The sequence below is a fragment of the Rhipicephalus microplus genome, chromosome 10 (assembly GCF_043290135.1).
Source record: "Rhipicephalus microplus isolate Deutch F79 chromosome 10, USDA_Rmic, whole genome shotgun sequence".
In the NCBI taxonomy this organism is placed as follows: Eukaryota; Metazoa; Arthropoda; class Arachnida; order Ixodida; family Ixodidae; genus Rhipicephalus; species Rhipicephalus microplus.
In genome coordinates, this window is record NC_134709.1 from 8,008,921 (window position 1) to 8,024,332 (window position 15,412).

At 42.8% G+C, this 15,412-nt stretch overlaps 1 protein-coding gene and 1 long non-coding RNA gene across 2 annotated transcripts in view; one reads left to right on the forward strand and one right to left on the reverse strand.

The window, feature by feature from the left end:
- The window catches only part of LOC142774553 (uncharacterized), a 34,707-nt gene extending 26,575 nt beyond the window's left edge, over positions 1–8,132 (reverse strand). Inside the window, exon 1 of the long non-coding RNA XR_012886440.1 lies at positions 7,279–8,132. This is a non-coding gene — a long non-coding RNA (uncharacterized LOC142774553). The remainder of the gene's footprint in view (positions 1–7,278) is intronic.
- The window catches only part of LOC119180611 (mitogen-activated protein kinase kinase kinase 1), a 138,734-nt gene that overhangs the window by 58,416 nt on the left and 64,906 nt on the right, over positions 1–15,412 (forward strand). Inside the window, exons 2-5 of the mRNA XM_075874979.1 lie at positions 8,139–8,319; positions 9,076–9,294; positions 13,735–13,956; positions 15,216–15,332. Coding sequence (XP_075731094.1) covers positions 8,139–8,319; positions 9,076–9,294; positions 13,735–13,956; positions 15,216–15,332 — 739 coding nt within the window. The remainder of the gene's footprint in view (positions 1–8,138; positions 8,320–9,075; positions 9,295–13,734; positions 13,957–15,215; positions 15,333–15,412) is intronic.

The following is a 15,412-nucleotide window of genomic DNA, read 5'->3' on the forward strand; positions in this document are numbered from 1 at the left end:
CTTCGCCGCCTTACGGAGTTTGTTCCTTACCCCTCTTCGAGAATAATTTGGCGCGTGTGTGCGTTTCACCTTTGAGGCTTCTAGGGTAGTAAGGTGAACACCAATTTACCAGAAATGCACTACGCATACGTGGTTGGACTGGTATGGCACCTTTTTCCATCAGAACACACTTCATTATGAGACGTAATTGCCGTGTAAGGAGACGCCACCAAAGCAGGGAGGAAACACTTCCTTTTAGCGGTAATTGTCTCGTAGACTTGGGAGAAATATGACAGAAAAAAAAGGGTGATATATTTTTTTTAAATACATGTTTGTGGCAAAGAAATTCGAAAATTTGATGGACTGCCAAACGAACGAATATATCGATACCAAGACAGTTTGATCTGTTCGGAGCAAAGGTCCTGAAACACCTTCCTTGTTCTGTGATGCCATACAAGGTACAAAAAAAAAAGGGAGAGGGGTGGTGGTTAAAGGAGAGTCCAAAAACAAGATAGTATTCTTGCGGAGTTTATAGGTTGATGGTGCCGTGGCCCATGCGTACTAGATACTAGCCACGTCCATTTACTGTGACGGCGAATTTATTGCATCGCTGTCCTTTTCACTGTTCGTTGTTCCCTGTTGACTTAGCAGGTACCTTTGAAATAAACTGCTCTCGTTGTTCAGTAGTATGGCAAGAAGGGTTTGAAAACGGATGCATGATTTTCTCTTGTGCACGGCTTTACAGGAAGTATGGAAAGAAACGCTAACAGTGTCGCATCTACATTGCCGGTTGTTCCGCATTTATTTCGAAGTGGTTGTATATTGGATGATGATGATAAAAAAAAGCACCACACAGAGTCATTTATGATACAATCAAGAACCATCTGGCATCTTTTTCACTCTCAAGGTCAGAGCAGAGGTTGTTTTCGTCAGAGGTGACGAAAACAACGCGCTGGCCTGTTCTCGTTTCGTGCAGTCCTTCCCTGTACCTGTTTTTCCTATGCGTCCTGGCCCTACCTTATGCGATTTCTATTTTACTTACGCTGGCGTCGGACTGCTTCGTTCAAGGCTTCCCGAACTTTTTTTTTCCTGTGCCGCGTGACCATGCCTGAACAAAGACAGTGCGGCTTCAAAGTACCACAGCACCACCCCCTTTCGCCTGAGGGCAACGATGAGTCATCCCCGTTTTCGTGTCCGCCGCCCGTGTAGGGAACACAAAGGACGGGAGGCCGCGGGGGATCGGAGATCGGTGGTTCCCAGAAAAAAATAGAGGTCGTTCCCTCCCCTATCGTCCCCTCACCCCACCCCCCAAGACAACGCCGTCTTGTTTTTCCCGAAATCCCAGCCGGATCGCCGATCTCGAAGCAGCTGGCTTCGTATTTCCTTTCCACCCAAACGTCCACTACCGTTCTTTCCTTTCCTGCTTCTGTTTCACTCTCTCCCACTTCACTTTCTCAGCACTGCTCATCTGGCGGCTCTCTGTTGTCGTCCTTGTGCTGCCTTTTCCTTTTTTTTTCATTTCCGGGCCTAGCTACGTCGTAAAATTGAGGCGAGGGAGACCTATGGGCGGTCAAGGTACGGTTTCTGTCCTCACTCTCCTCCGTTTTTACCCGAAAGAGGAAGAAGTGCGCCGGTCGCGCCGAAGACCTCTGGCAGGCCTTCCCCAGCAGGAGGGCCCGGAAGGCGACTGGGAGCGGGCGGTTTTCGTCTCGCTAAAACGGTGCATCGTCGCGTAGCCTACGCGTAGTCGAGTCGCTAGGCAGCGGAATGCAGCGTTTCGTGCGTCGTTGACAACCTGCGCGCCCAATTACTTTCCTTTGTAAACGCTTGATGGAGTCTCGTTCTCGCGTCACTCCTGGCTTTTGTCTTTGTCGCGCCTTTGTGTTCGGAACGGCGACCCCGCGTCGACGCAGACGGGGACGCCTTGCCGTGGAAGCATCGTTGATTGGCTAGTTTGTGTTGCTCTTCCGGGAGGCGCTGTACGCTTTTCGTCGAGCGAGCGCTCGCTGCGAGGGAGGCTCGGCGATGCATCTTTTTTGGAGTTCGTTTCACGGTTTCTCTCTCCCGAAAACGGAACCGTGTTCGCCGATCGAACGCCGTGTTGACGGCGCTGTCGTCCTCGGACGTCGTCGCCGTGCAATGTTAGCACCACGAGGAAAGGGAGTTACACGACACCCCCCTTCCCATTCTGCAATGCACGCCACCCTTGCCCGTCCGGTGAAATCTGCCGCTCTGTTCGGTCGAACTTTTCAGTCTTTGTGTGCGACTGGTGCGGTGGCCGGGCGTGCGCGGCATAATCCGACAACGTTTCGCGCCCACAGAGTGTCCGTCCTCCTCATCGGCGAGGCGATCGACGTTTAATTCGGCGGCGCCTCCGAGTGCGTGTCGCCGGGTGGTGTTACGATGTGGTCCAACGAGTTCAACTGCAAGAAGTGCAAATTCAAAACGCGAAGCCTTGGAAGCAGGTCAGTTCCGTCCACCTTCCTCGCCCTCTCTCTCACTCACTCTCGCTGACCCCCAATCATCGCGATTGAACGCGCGCGCACGTGACGGCGCGCGAATGCAAACTTGGCTAGAGTTACTGTATACGCTACCTTTAATACTACCTAAAGGTAGCATATACAGTAACTCTAAACTTGGCTGGTCATTGGGTTCAATCGCTTGTGCGTGAACGCAACGCGTTGTCACAGACGCCAGCAGCCGCACTCTTACCTAGGGTGTTTTTTTCTGTTTTTTTTCACACGGCGATAAGGAGCATGCCGATAGCGATATATATTATTAGCGACGCCGATTAGACGTTCGTAATTCTGATAGTATAAAATCATGATGATACAAAGACGGTACAAAATTAAAAAAAAAATCTGGAGTGGAAGGTTTCACTATGTCTTGGCAGCAGACATAAAGACACGGCGTTTATCCACATCAAAACATGGCTTTCTCGAGTGATACCGAATCCGAGATAAACTGCTTTTGTACGGCTAACGCGAATGCTAGCCTAACCATCGAATAAGAGATCGCTACTCCTGACCAAATTAATAAATATGGATTAGTACAGGCATCTTGCTCTCTACTAATATTTTCGAAGACTTTAAGGCTTTTTATGAAAAGCAGTAACACTAGGGCGCATGTTGAGCCGTATCCATCCGAGGAAGAACCGCTGTTAAATTTGTACAGCGTATGAGCCAAACGCTGTTCTTGTGCCCTTTTCTAACGTCTTATCGTGCGTGGAGTAAGATGGCAGTCTGGCTTCACTTTCCGCACGCAATTTCCAGTCCAGAAGTCTTTTTTTTTTTTAAACCGCTTTGGCGAAGCGTATTTTGTTCATAGTACAATAAAAGAATATATTAAAAATGGGCCTCGGCAGGATTTCTAGTGCATTTAAAAATATTGCTCCAGTAATCGACATTTGAAAATTCTATATCGTATAATTCTCCTTCTGTGTTTTCTCTCTCTCTCTCTCAAAAAAACAAGTTTTCGAACGTGTTGGCAAAATTTATCAAATGTAGATCTTTTAAAAAGATGATGTGACATTATAAGAGATTCAGAGGCTGGTTTAACATATAGCCTTCTATCAATGCAAATGTTTATTACCATAAATTACGAAACATTTTTTGCTTAGTTTGCTTTGTACTGGAATGCAGCATATGTGGTTAGGTAAAAATACTAGTCTTGAAATCTATAATAGAATGCCCCTTTGACCACAGTGCACATATAATAAATTTGTATATGTACAGCTTGCATGACATTGCATCTGCATGCTACTGTACAAAATTAAATGCAAACATTCTTAACTAAAAAAATTTTAGTACTCAGCTTTACAACATTGAGGCAAGGCAATAAATTGGAGTTGCTATCAACCTATGGTAGCCATAATAATATCTACATTCCTCAATAGAGCACTCATGTATGCAAAGTTTGATATTGGAGGCCACACTGTATTCGCTAATACAATGGTTAATAAATTTGTGGAAATGGCCAGTAAACCAATTGCAAGATTAATTGAATTAGCAAGGTTCCTACTGTTTACTGACACATTTCCCGTTTTATCTCTTATCAAGAGGTTGATATAGGTGGTCATAACATCAGGACAATATTCAAGCTAATGACAATAGGCAACAAAATGAAAACTAAATAATAACATTGCGAAGTAGAGCTCAAGAAAAGACACACAAGTGAAATATCAAAATGTTGTTGCTCTGTTTGGCAAATATTTTGTGCACACTAAACATACATAGGAAGACAGTGAAAAAGTGAGAGCAATGCTACTTAGCTTTAATTTAGGCTATGTTGTCGTTCAATATTTACCAGTCTGTTACCAGTGGTGATCGTTACCAGATATATGTATTTCTTGTAAGCCTTTGTGTTGTGATTACTAAGTTGGAGAAAAATAGTATCAGATGCCGACAACACACGGGCACTTTTGTTCACAGTCCCGTCCAACCTGGATCAGGTGATGCTATATGGCAACACTTAATTGTAATCAGGCCCGATCGGTCTCAAGACGATCGTGCTATCTTTTGTTTTTTAAATTATCCTACGTTCCAAACTTTTGTCGCAGACTGTCGCTGTACTAAATATGTCAAATTCTGGCATTAAGAAAATTAAGGTGCGTCATTCTTGATTGTAACGCCACTCTGCAACGACTCCACAAAGAGATAGCAGTATTGTCACATAAAATAAAAAATAATAAATAAAAGCAAGACTGTGTATCGAACGGACTTTCTTTCTTTCTTGAAATGATGAATATTGTGCACTAGTAAGGCTGAAAAACATCTGTAAGTGACTAAAGAATCTAGCAAACAAACCGCACTTACACTAACAAAAAGTTATCCACCACTTAGACGTACGTTTCTGGGCTAGCTACTAGTTAATACCTCATGGGGCCATTGCAAGCAAGGAAATTGAAACAAAAATAAAAGGCTAGAGGATGTTTCTACGTTTGCGTTCCTTATGCATACTGGCTTCAACTTGTGCTATGATGACTTCCTTCAGCCAATCGTTACACATAAGCACAGTGACCTGCTGTTCACTTTGCGCAGCACATCTCCCTCGCCTGCTTTTAAGGCAGCATTTGAGTCTATGGTCAAAGCGCATACGTGCACAGGCACAAGTAAAAGACTTGCAGCTGCAGTAGCAGCCACTTCGAAAGCCGAGTTGCTGCGTACGCAATACGCAGCACACATGATGGATGACACTTCCGTTTCTGTGACACGTCGCACCTGGCGGCAGGCTGTCTGCGAGGCACGCAGCCCCGTTGGGCAACAGCACTATTGGCTTAGGAGCACATGTGCGCAGCATGCATTCATGCCAAGAAAAACAAGAAAGTATGCTGCACAACTGAAATTCAAACCGGAGATAGGTACATTTGCTGACGTTCATTTTAAAAAAGCATCATTTTTCTCCACTTCCTTCCTGCACATGTTCTCACTTTTTTTTTGGCCCACAGGACAGTGAAAAGTGGCCACTGGGAGAAGTGGTTTTGCTTGTTGCTTCATCAAAATTGAAAAGAATCGGAGAGTCTGCCTTTATCGGCTTGGCCACTTAACTTGCCTGTTGCACACATAAGAAAATCGTTGCTGTTTATTGTTAGTCGCAGGCTAATTAGATGTGGCGAAAACCCCATCTTCAAAACTTATGCCAAATGGAACACTTGTTTCTTCCTGATATAATACTACACCTCATGGCCTCATCTTAAAAGCTAGTTGTTAGAATAAACTGCAGTTAATTTTTTACTTTCAGAATAACATTTTTTGAGCACACTGAAAGCTGCCAGGTTCAGGGCTAAGAGATTAGCCGTTTCAACAGTGCTGATAAAAGTGTGTTGACTGTGCTCTCAGGTTTGAGTATTCTGTAGCTGCATTTGTAGAGGCGACATTCATGAAACTGCACAAACCTTGGCCATTAATCATGTTACCAAATAGACTGGATAGCTTGTTACTAATTATTTAAAGTTTTCAAACACAATTTCTAAAAGTGGCACATTAAGTATATCGGAAAAGTTGCACGGTTACAATAGCGGGAAGATAAATGTGGGAAGGAACGCAGCAAGCATTGATTTACTTCAGACTGAAGTTTGTTCATTGGCAAATCATTGACAACCTGGTGTACGCTTATGTAAGATTGTATACTAATTGTGTGCTATGAAATGAACCTTGGTTTAAATTAAGTGCCAGTTTCATCTTTTTCTTTTCTAAATCCACGTCTTCCCATGTGCTATTTAGTTATCCTCACAATATGTCCAAAGTCATGTCACACTGATGTACTAATACTGAGGTTTTTTCGTGAAGTTCAAATTCAAAAAAAAATTTACCATCATTATTTCCTCTAAAAGCAACCTACAGCCAAGAAATTTAAAAAGTAAAGTTTGAAATGAATGATATAATGAGTCTACAGACTTCTGGTGACACCATGATAGATAAATGTCAGTGAGGTCTATATAATTAATACAAGCCTTTTGAGCTCACATCTTCATAGTATCCCTTTATGAGAGATTTTGTTAACTGCTCAATGGGACCAGCTTTGGTGTTCACAACAGCTAGCTTAAAAGATGGATAAGGTGCTTTTTGTTTGGTAGGTAACTGCGCAGTACATTTTGCATGATCAATGTCATAGAATAAAAAAAGTAGATGAAAAGACGAGAGTAGCTAGGCATGCATATTTTGCCCCTCTGACAATCGAGTAAACAGAGAAGAAAATCACGTGGCCAATTTCTGTGTCATTCCCGCAGTTCGGGGAAGTGTGTCATGTATCTGAGTGCAACACCACCTATTGCGATGCTGTAGACTACCCCCCTCTTTTTTAGGACTTGTTGCATGACATTTCGTCTGACACCTGACGGCAGAATTCGGTGTAGCCTGGGTGCTTGACAGCTTTGATTAAATAACACCATGAACATTTTGCTTGCGCATTTAAATCGTTATTCGTCTCTTTTTAACGGGAGCGATAGAAAGATGCTGGTAGACCAGTCGGCTATCGAACCACCAGACAATGGCAACAGCGGGTGGTTCTTGAACTGCGAAGACAGGCTTCCAGCAAACCTCCCAGTACACTTATACTCTGCATGAAAGACTTACTGATATAAGTTTTGAGGTCGTTGAGTTACTTATTTTAAATGCAAACAACATACATAACAAGCAGGGAACGAAGGAACATTCTAATGTCCATTGAAGCAGTGGAGCATTCATCCATTCCAACAATACTGCCTGAAATTAATGTGCAATGTGAAAAAGTGACATCTGCCAATCAGCATCTGTGTATTCAAGCACGGGCCAAGAAACGATTGTAAAGAACTACAACTACCCATAATGGCAGGTTCAGTGTCCTTGCCTTGAGATGGCTCATCGTCTCGTGTCCTAGGGCGGGCTGTTATTGACGCTGAAGGTTGACGACCGACTCGGCTGAGGCTGTGGCACTCTGGGACAGGAGGCTGTCGGGAAAGGAAGAGACTGTCTTGTTTTGACGAACCAAGAAAGGTTGTCAGCCTTTTACTTCCTGCACACGAAAACACTTGACGTCTTTTCGAGCGCGTCCCTCAGAGGCCACTTTACACATACTCTGTTGTGCCGAGAAATATACAAGTGCTCACATGTGCATTCCTTTGTTTGCTGCATTAAAAGGAAAGGCAATACTGTAACCTGAACACCGATTTTATTTGTCTTGCGGATGGTTTATTTACTGTGGCAGCATGTTGGTGTAGAATGAAGGCCTGTGTCAATAACCATGACTTGCCCCTCTTGCATTGGCTAACACCATCTGATCCTGCGGGACTCCTTACCACCACACATAAAGATGCTATCCTTATCAATCTAATTATTCACTAATATGTGCCGCACAACAGGCTACTTGCCTTTGCTATCGCCACCATAGCTGCTTATGCTCGGTACACCAGCGTGCTCGTGGTTAAGTCATCCTAAGCATGCAGCATTGCCTTGGAGGTCTCTGAAATTTGAATGCCTGTAGCTATTATTTGAAAATCAGTGGTTGTAATGCATCGAGATAGGCAAAATATGCAGGTTGGAATTTCTCTTACACTGCATGAATTCAGAGTTGGTATTTCTCCCAATATATTCCAGGCTGCATAACTGGCCTTTTACATGGGTTTCCACGGTACGTTGCTGGGAGTGCGCAAGTGAAATGTGGTCATCTGTTTTCTCACTCAGGAGCCATCCGGGAGACATGGCTACCCAGCTGGAACGCCTACAGCAGGTGCACCCGGTGTCGGTGCGAGACATTAAAGAGAAGCTGCAGGCCCTCCGCAAGCACACCAGTGTGGGTGCACTCAGCACGTCACATGCTAGGCGAGCGCCCGTATGTGTGAAGCATGTCAACGACAACACGACCGTGAGCAAAGACACACTGTTCACTTTTTAATATAGTGACAGACATTTGCAGCTTGGGTGAATTTCAAGCTAATGCTCTAAGTAGCAATTCATGCAGCCAGTTTTCAGTTGGGCAAACTTTAAAAAGTGCTATTTTTAATTCCTGTGTAGCTTATGAATGTATTTCTTTCCTACATGACACAACAGGAATTCGGTACAATAATTCTGAACTCAATGTGGTGATGGTCATAGCATTGGTCATAGCAGTTGAAAACACAGGCCCTGATCAATTTCATGCGTTTTCAATAATAAAAAACTGCAATGCAGTTACTCCCCAGTTCACGTTTGATTTAGTAAATAGCTGTGGTTTCGGCAGTACCAGGATTGCAACAGCCGAAGTACAAAGACAAGCACCAGCTTTTCAACACACCCGTTTTCCAAAGTAGACATGGCATTCATAATGGGTCAGTGTGCAGCCGTAAATGTGCTGTTTAGTTCTTCGTGAAAAATATACTTGTAATAAGACTCCAATATGTACACTGAACCATTGCAATGTTTCTCGCGCTCACATTTTCGTGAATATAGTTTTATAAATGTGTTATTGATGCTAGCAAGAAAACCGAAATCAGCCACAAGCTGCCATACTACTTGCATAGCTACACAAATCGCTGAGTATAGCTAAAGTCGGTGCATTTGTTGTCATCTTTATGACCAACCCTGTGTATATTACATTTGTCCCAACCAAGACTAGTTCATCGCTCAGTGCTCTGAAATGCAGGCTGATGGACAAGAGGCTGAAAGCCGGAGCATCTCCCACACTGAGGGCACGGGGGCCTCTTTTGCCACCAAGAGGCCCAGCCGCAAGCCCTCTCCGCCCCCAACACCTGTTCGGCCACCCGAAGCTCCGGATCCTCCCCGTGCGGGTGAGGAACCCGAGATGACGACACGAACGACGACCCAGCGACATCGATCGACCACACCCATTACCCGCCGCTCTGTGAGTGCACTCTTTCAGTAGTTGTGTGCACTTCCTGCTGCATGCAAAACTTGGCTAATTACTAGGGCTGTACAAATATTGGAAATTTTAAAGTAATGAGCCCAATAAGACATATTTGAACTAGTGAGTGTTTCTTCAATACTTTTTGAATAATTAGCTCCAACAGGAAAACCCGAAAGGATCAGCATATTGGAAGAGTGAAGGCTGTTTATTATGGTTTGAATCAGTGAATAACCAAGATACATGCAGGTCAATCTTTTGCAGGACTATCGAAGCTTTACTAATCACCTGTTGAAAGAATTTTCACAATTAACACGAAGTGTTGTCAGAGCGAACGTGCCCTCAATCCACTGTCATTGTCATGAGATTCATGCTATCCGTTTATGGCGTTACCTAAATTTTAAGTCTTAGTGTTATTCGGCTAACAAAGTATTATTACCTAGAATACTGAAACAAATGGTATATTCACCCTGCAGTTGAGAAATACCTCAAAGGCTGTAGTCGCGACCTTTACATAATTGCATTTTTCGTTGGTTAAATGGACTGTTAATGTTACTTCATTAAAATTTGTGAATATTTGTTTGAAAAAGAAAAAATAGCAAAATTCTGGGACTGTCTTGGAAATGGTTGTTTTGCTATTTGAAAACTATTCTAATAGTATTCGATGTGTAATTGTATTCGATATGGTCTGATTATTATCACTATTCTATTCGTATTCGACTTGGTTCCAAATTTCAGTATTCTCACGTTGCTATTAGTTATGGTAGGTAAATGCATCTGCAATCAAAAATTTAGCTTTCTTATTTTCCATAGGCCAACTGACCCATTCAGCAGTGCCCAGGAAGGGGAGGGGAGTGACAGACTAGCTCTGCATCAAAAAAAGCCTATTGCATAAATCATTATTGCAATCATAATTTGAAATTTCTTTATGCAAGGGTTATTCAAGTATATCAAGTGTTTGGCATAAACTCAGTAACATACAGTCACAACAGTCACAGTAATTAACAACAGTTAACAATAGTAAATGGAATCCCATTACTTAGGGACTTACAAAAGTGATTAATTAAAAAGAAGCAATAATCGGTGCAATTCCATAAAATCAGAAAAAAAGCAACGATTTGAAATGCGTGGAACTACAAAGAGAGTTAAATGAAGATGGGCAGACCATACATTGTTGCACATATCAAATAATTGGCAATTGGTCATGTCTAACTCCGAAAAGTGTTTGAGCGAATAAGCAGTCTCTCTAGAATGGCATAAAATTAGGTGGCACAGTAAGTTAAGTAAATTTGCTGGCACAGAGTCAAGCTAGCTGGCACAAATTCGGTAACTGGAGATCAATAGCAGAGACATACAATTGCTGTGACTGTAGGGCATGCTTAAAATGCGGTGAGAAGTATAGTAGCCCATATATTGGACAAAGAAGCAAGGATGGCGGTGACAGGCTGTGCATGCTCTTAATTTACATGCACTGTCCAAAGGAATATTATGTTCCCGAAACTACCAAACTGCCAAGTTTGGTAGGTACAATTAACTTTTTTTTTTCTCCGATAGCTCAAATGTGTTACCTTATCACAAGTGCATACCCGGGCATTTCTTAGATGACATGCCTTTTGTCGTGAAAGCATTCTACCAGAATTGCATCATTTCAAGGGTGCATTTGCACTTTAATTATCTACACATCTATTGAAATTTGCACGTCAAAAATGCGCTGCAGCTACTTCCACTTTAATACTTCATAGTATGATTTATAATAGATTGTTGATAAACATATCAGTGTTTCATAATTAAGACTCTGCTCAAGGATAGTAAAGGTGATGACACAGTGATGCTTTCTGCCTTTTCTACTAAGTCATCTTAATTACAGAGCTCAGTGTGCAGCCAGTTGTTCCATTTACTAACAAAAATATTTTGAACATGCAAAAGTTGAATATCCTTGCTTCAAGCATATCAAGAAAGAAGAAAGACTTTTGTTAAGCCAATGTTGACAGAACACAAGGCACTAAATATTCCATCAAATGTAGCACTTCCTTCAGTGAACTGTGGATGTGTAGTGTAATTATCAAGCTTGTTGACATTCAACGGAGCCAAACTAAATGTCTTAGTTTACCTTAGGCTCAATGTCCACTGCTTTTGCCTTGCTACCATTGGGTAGAAACAGCAAAAGCAAGTCATGTACCAAATTGCCGGCTTAGTGATGCACAGGGAGAAAAGATGTACCTGTAGGAAATAATGTCTTTTATTAACTGATGATAAACTATGTAGTTTCGTGTAACCTATAGGGCAGGAGACAGAAGTTTTCCGTTATCACCCGTCTGGCTCTGATGTGCACCAGCAACATTTGTGTAGTGCATAATCAAGGGTCAACAGCCGTGCTAAATGGATTCCATGCCATTGCCATTTGGCTGTCTGGCTGACTTTCGCAGTTCTAGGGCTCACTGGTCTGTCTCTCTCTGTCTCTCACATCGACAACTGCTCGCATGCTTGTTTTCAAAACATGGTGCAAGGCTCATTTTCACGAGGTCGGCGACCCCCCGCGACAGCGCACCTGTCTCTTCGGAGCGTTCATTGACATGCTACCCATTGTGATCGAGCAAAGTTTAGACATTCCTTAGGGCTTCAACTAACGTCGCATCAAACATTTTGAAAGAACAGAAAACAGTTCGCTTGCCTCAGTTGATCTGTGGTTCTTGTATGGTAAGTGTGCTTTCTTTGCTTTCAAAGACAACACATAAGCACTTGAAGTTCACTGCCATTAGCTAAGTAACTTTGTTAGGCATCCATTTAGTGTTTTACAAACAGTTTAGCTTTTTTCTAGAAATGCCAATTTGAAGCTTATACAGGAAAAAAAAAACACTAGAAAATTATTGCACTGAACTTGTAGTCTACCTGTACCATGTTATGAGCACGTTCTTTGCTCCATGTTTAGTGCACAAATGCAGTCTCAAATCTACACTACTAGCCTTGTTTGAATTTAACATGTTTCCTGCTTGTAATTGTAATATGCTGATTTGTGCCACATTCGTATGATTAAGCCAATTTTCTTTTTTGCACAGGCTCCAGCAAGGCTTAGCAGCATAGCTTTCGATGTTCTTTTACAGCCAAAGTGAACATTATGCTACTTAAAATACCTGACAAAACAAACAGCTTTGTAAATAAATGAATTTTACTGCAACAAAATGTGTGCAATAACATCATCTTCCGATTTGCCAGAAAAGGTGTGCGCTTATAAGCATTCTGCGAGTTTCCTTGCTGACAACTCCAAGCATATATTACCACAGCAACAAAGTTGTTTTTTCATCGATCAAGTACGTTAAAACATGACATGCTTAATTGCACATTGCACTCACAAAAACACAATCATTGTTGACGACCTGCTGTATTCTATAGACTTGTTAGAGCACTTGCTCTCCTTTTAAACAAGTTGACAATTTAAAAATATCCTTCAGTGTTTGATGTTTTATTCCATCCTGGATAAGTCATAATGAAATGATGCACATGTTGCAGCGTTCAGCCAACAGCTTGAGAGGCTTGCGAAGTTACCAGCAGTGCATTATCATTATCATGAGCCATGTTATGCTACATTGGTGTGCGATATGTTTACCCTTCTTAGCATAGATGCTGTTTGCCTTAAGTTCCTGTATTATTAATCGCTGGTAAGTAAGTGTGGTTACAAATCAGCATGGCAGGGCCCATACAGACGCAACCGTCCGCTTCGATCTGAGCTAGCACTTCTTATTTGCCCCACTGCACTGGCAGCAACAAACAGTTGAAAAAGTCATCGCTTTGTCCCATCTCACGCAGAGGACAAAGCAGCGGGTCCATTTTGCGCATTTGGGAAATAAGCTCTTTGTTTAGCCATGCCTGCAAAGCCTAATGTGCCAAGAATTCAATAATAATTTGTGAAATGAGCACAACAGTCATTAATTCATTGCTATTGAAGCATCAGTACAAAAATCTAAAGCATTAGTATCAGTTTAACTTATGGATCCCCCAGTGCACAATGACATCTTGGTAAATTCGAAGCAGAGGTCACCAAGCCTTTTTTTTATCATTTTTATTTTCATTTATTTTTTTGCACCCCCAGCAGTGTTGTTTGCTCTCCTATACTCGCCTTACGCGTGCAAGCCGATGCAGGCGAGACACCAAGCAGGCAATGCAACCTGGAGTTAATACATGCAGAGGGGCTGATCGCCCTTCCTATTGGCTTAGGGGCCCTGTAGGTTTCACAGCGCATGCTGAAAGGAACTTTCAAGATAGAGAATAGGATGAGTCTCCATAGAAAGCCTTAAACTGAGAATATGAGTGCAATGGTTTAAATGAGATGAACTGCATCTCTAAATTTCATATGCTGAGTAAGAGGGCATCAAAATTTTAATGAATTGTTCTGACTGAAGTTAAATTGAAATTTTACAACAATCTTGTGCATCGTCCCCACAGTGTGGTACTTCGCCACCACCCCGACGACGCAGCCCTTCTCCCAGTCAACACACCTCACTAGCACTGGATTGCCCCCCTGAGCTAGCCGAGGCAATCCGTAGACGGGTTCTGCAGGTGCGCCGCGGAGTGCGGTTGTACTTGCTCTACCAACCAGGACCACGCTCTTTCCTCATAGCTGCCGACCAGCCTGACCATCGATTCAAGGTGGTTCTGGGGCCGCAGGTAAGCATGCAGGGCAATCGCTATCAACAAGGAGGGAGAAGAAGGGGAGAAATGAAAGGCAGGGAGGTCAAGTAGGCGCATGTCCGGCTTATTACAAGCGGTCACTTAGTTCGGTTGACTTTAAGAAACCTAGCAATGCCCGTGTCGCTTTGCAGCCTGCGACGTGTAGAGCCAGGAACCGAGAATCTTCTCTTCGAAAAAAGGTCCATTATCTAGATTGCTTAACGTTTCGCGTAGCACATTGCATTCGCTCGCAAAAACATCACATGATCACAGTAGATGTTCTATTGTCTAGTCACTATTGCACAAGTCACATCTGGAGGTATCTTCCATTCTTATTCGAAAGGAGTACGCCTTCGTCAAATTAGAAAGAGAACTGGGTGGGCCGGTATGGATCCTTAATACAAAGGGTGCGAACTGAAGTCGAAGACACAGAGCAGGAATATAAAAGTCAGATGCTTATGGTGCTTTCTTTTTCTTTGTTTACAGTTTGCAGAGTGCTCCTTGTTATTATAGAATCACTAGAACGCCGAGTTCTGTACGAATCTGGCTACTTCTATTCGTGACAACATCTGTGAGAAACACTTTTTTGACTGCTTCATTCTAGAATGTATGTACAGGAAGGTCATTGACATATGAGCTGAACACCTTATCAGCATTTAGAACATAATGAAACTTTTGCGAACACAACACGAATACACAAATGATAGGTTCACATGGTGCTTGTGAACCTTTCATTTGTGTCTTCATGTTGCATGCACATAAGTTTCATTACGCAGCCCCACCTTTTCGTAACATATAGCATTTAAAACCTTATAAAAGCTAATAATTAACAAGACTGAGAATTAATTATTGTTTTGTTCAACAACACCACAATTAGCCATCATCTAATGAATATTTCCCTCATGAAGTAAAATACTAGAGGTGTCCACCGTAGGTGTGGTCAACCCTGTGCAGTGGTTTGTTATAGCTGTAAGGTTCAACTGTAGTGCTGTCACTTAAAGTTTGCTTCGTCAACCTGTTAAGTAATTTGACATGTTCTACAGAAAGTTAATGGGCTGACGGGACTAAAAAGTTTGCAGATATAACATAGCAGCAAAAAGCACAAGACGGGGTTGATTGGAAGAACATGGGAGAGGCCTTTGCCCTGCAGTGGGCGTAGTCCGGCTGATGATGATGCCAATGATTGCTCGGTTACCTAACAGCTATGCTATTCATGCGCACACGGTTTCACTTGTGGTCGTTTTATTTCACTACAGACCTGCAGCTGTGGCAAGGGCCCCCACTGTGTGCACCTGCTGTTTGTAATGCTCAGGGTTTTACGTTTGACCGACACGGATGCTCGTCTGTTCAGCAAGACACTCAAGGAATTCGAGGTAATGACTGCCACAGCAGATGGTTGTAAAGCAGAAACATAAGCATGCATGCATGCATGTTATAGCTAAGTACGTTGTTG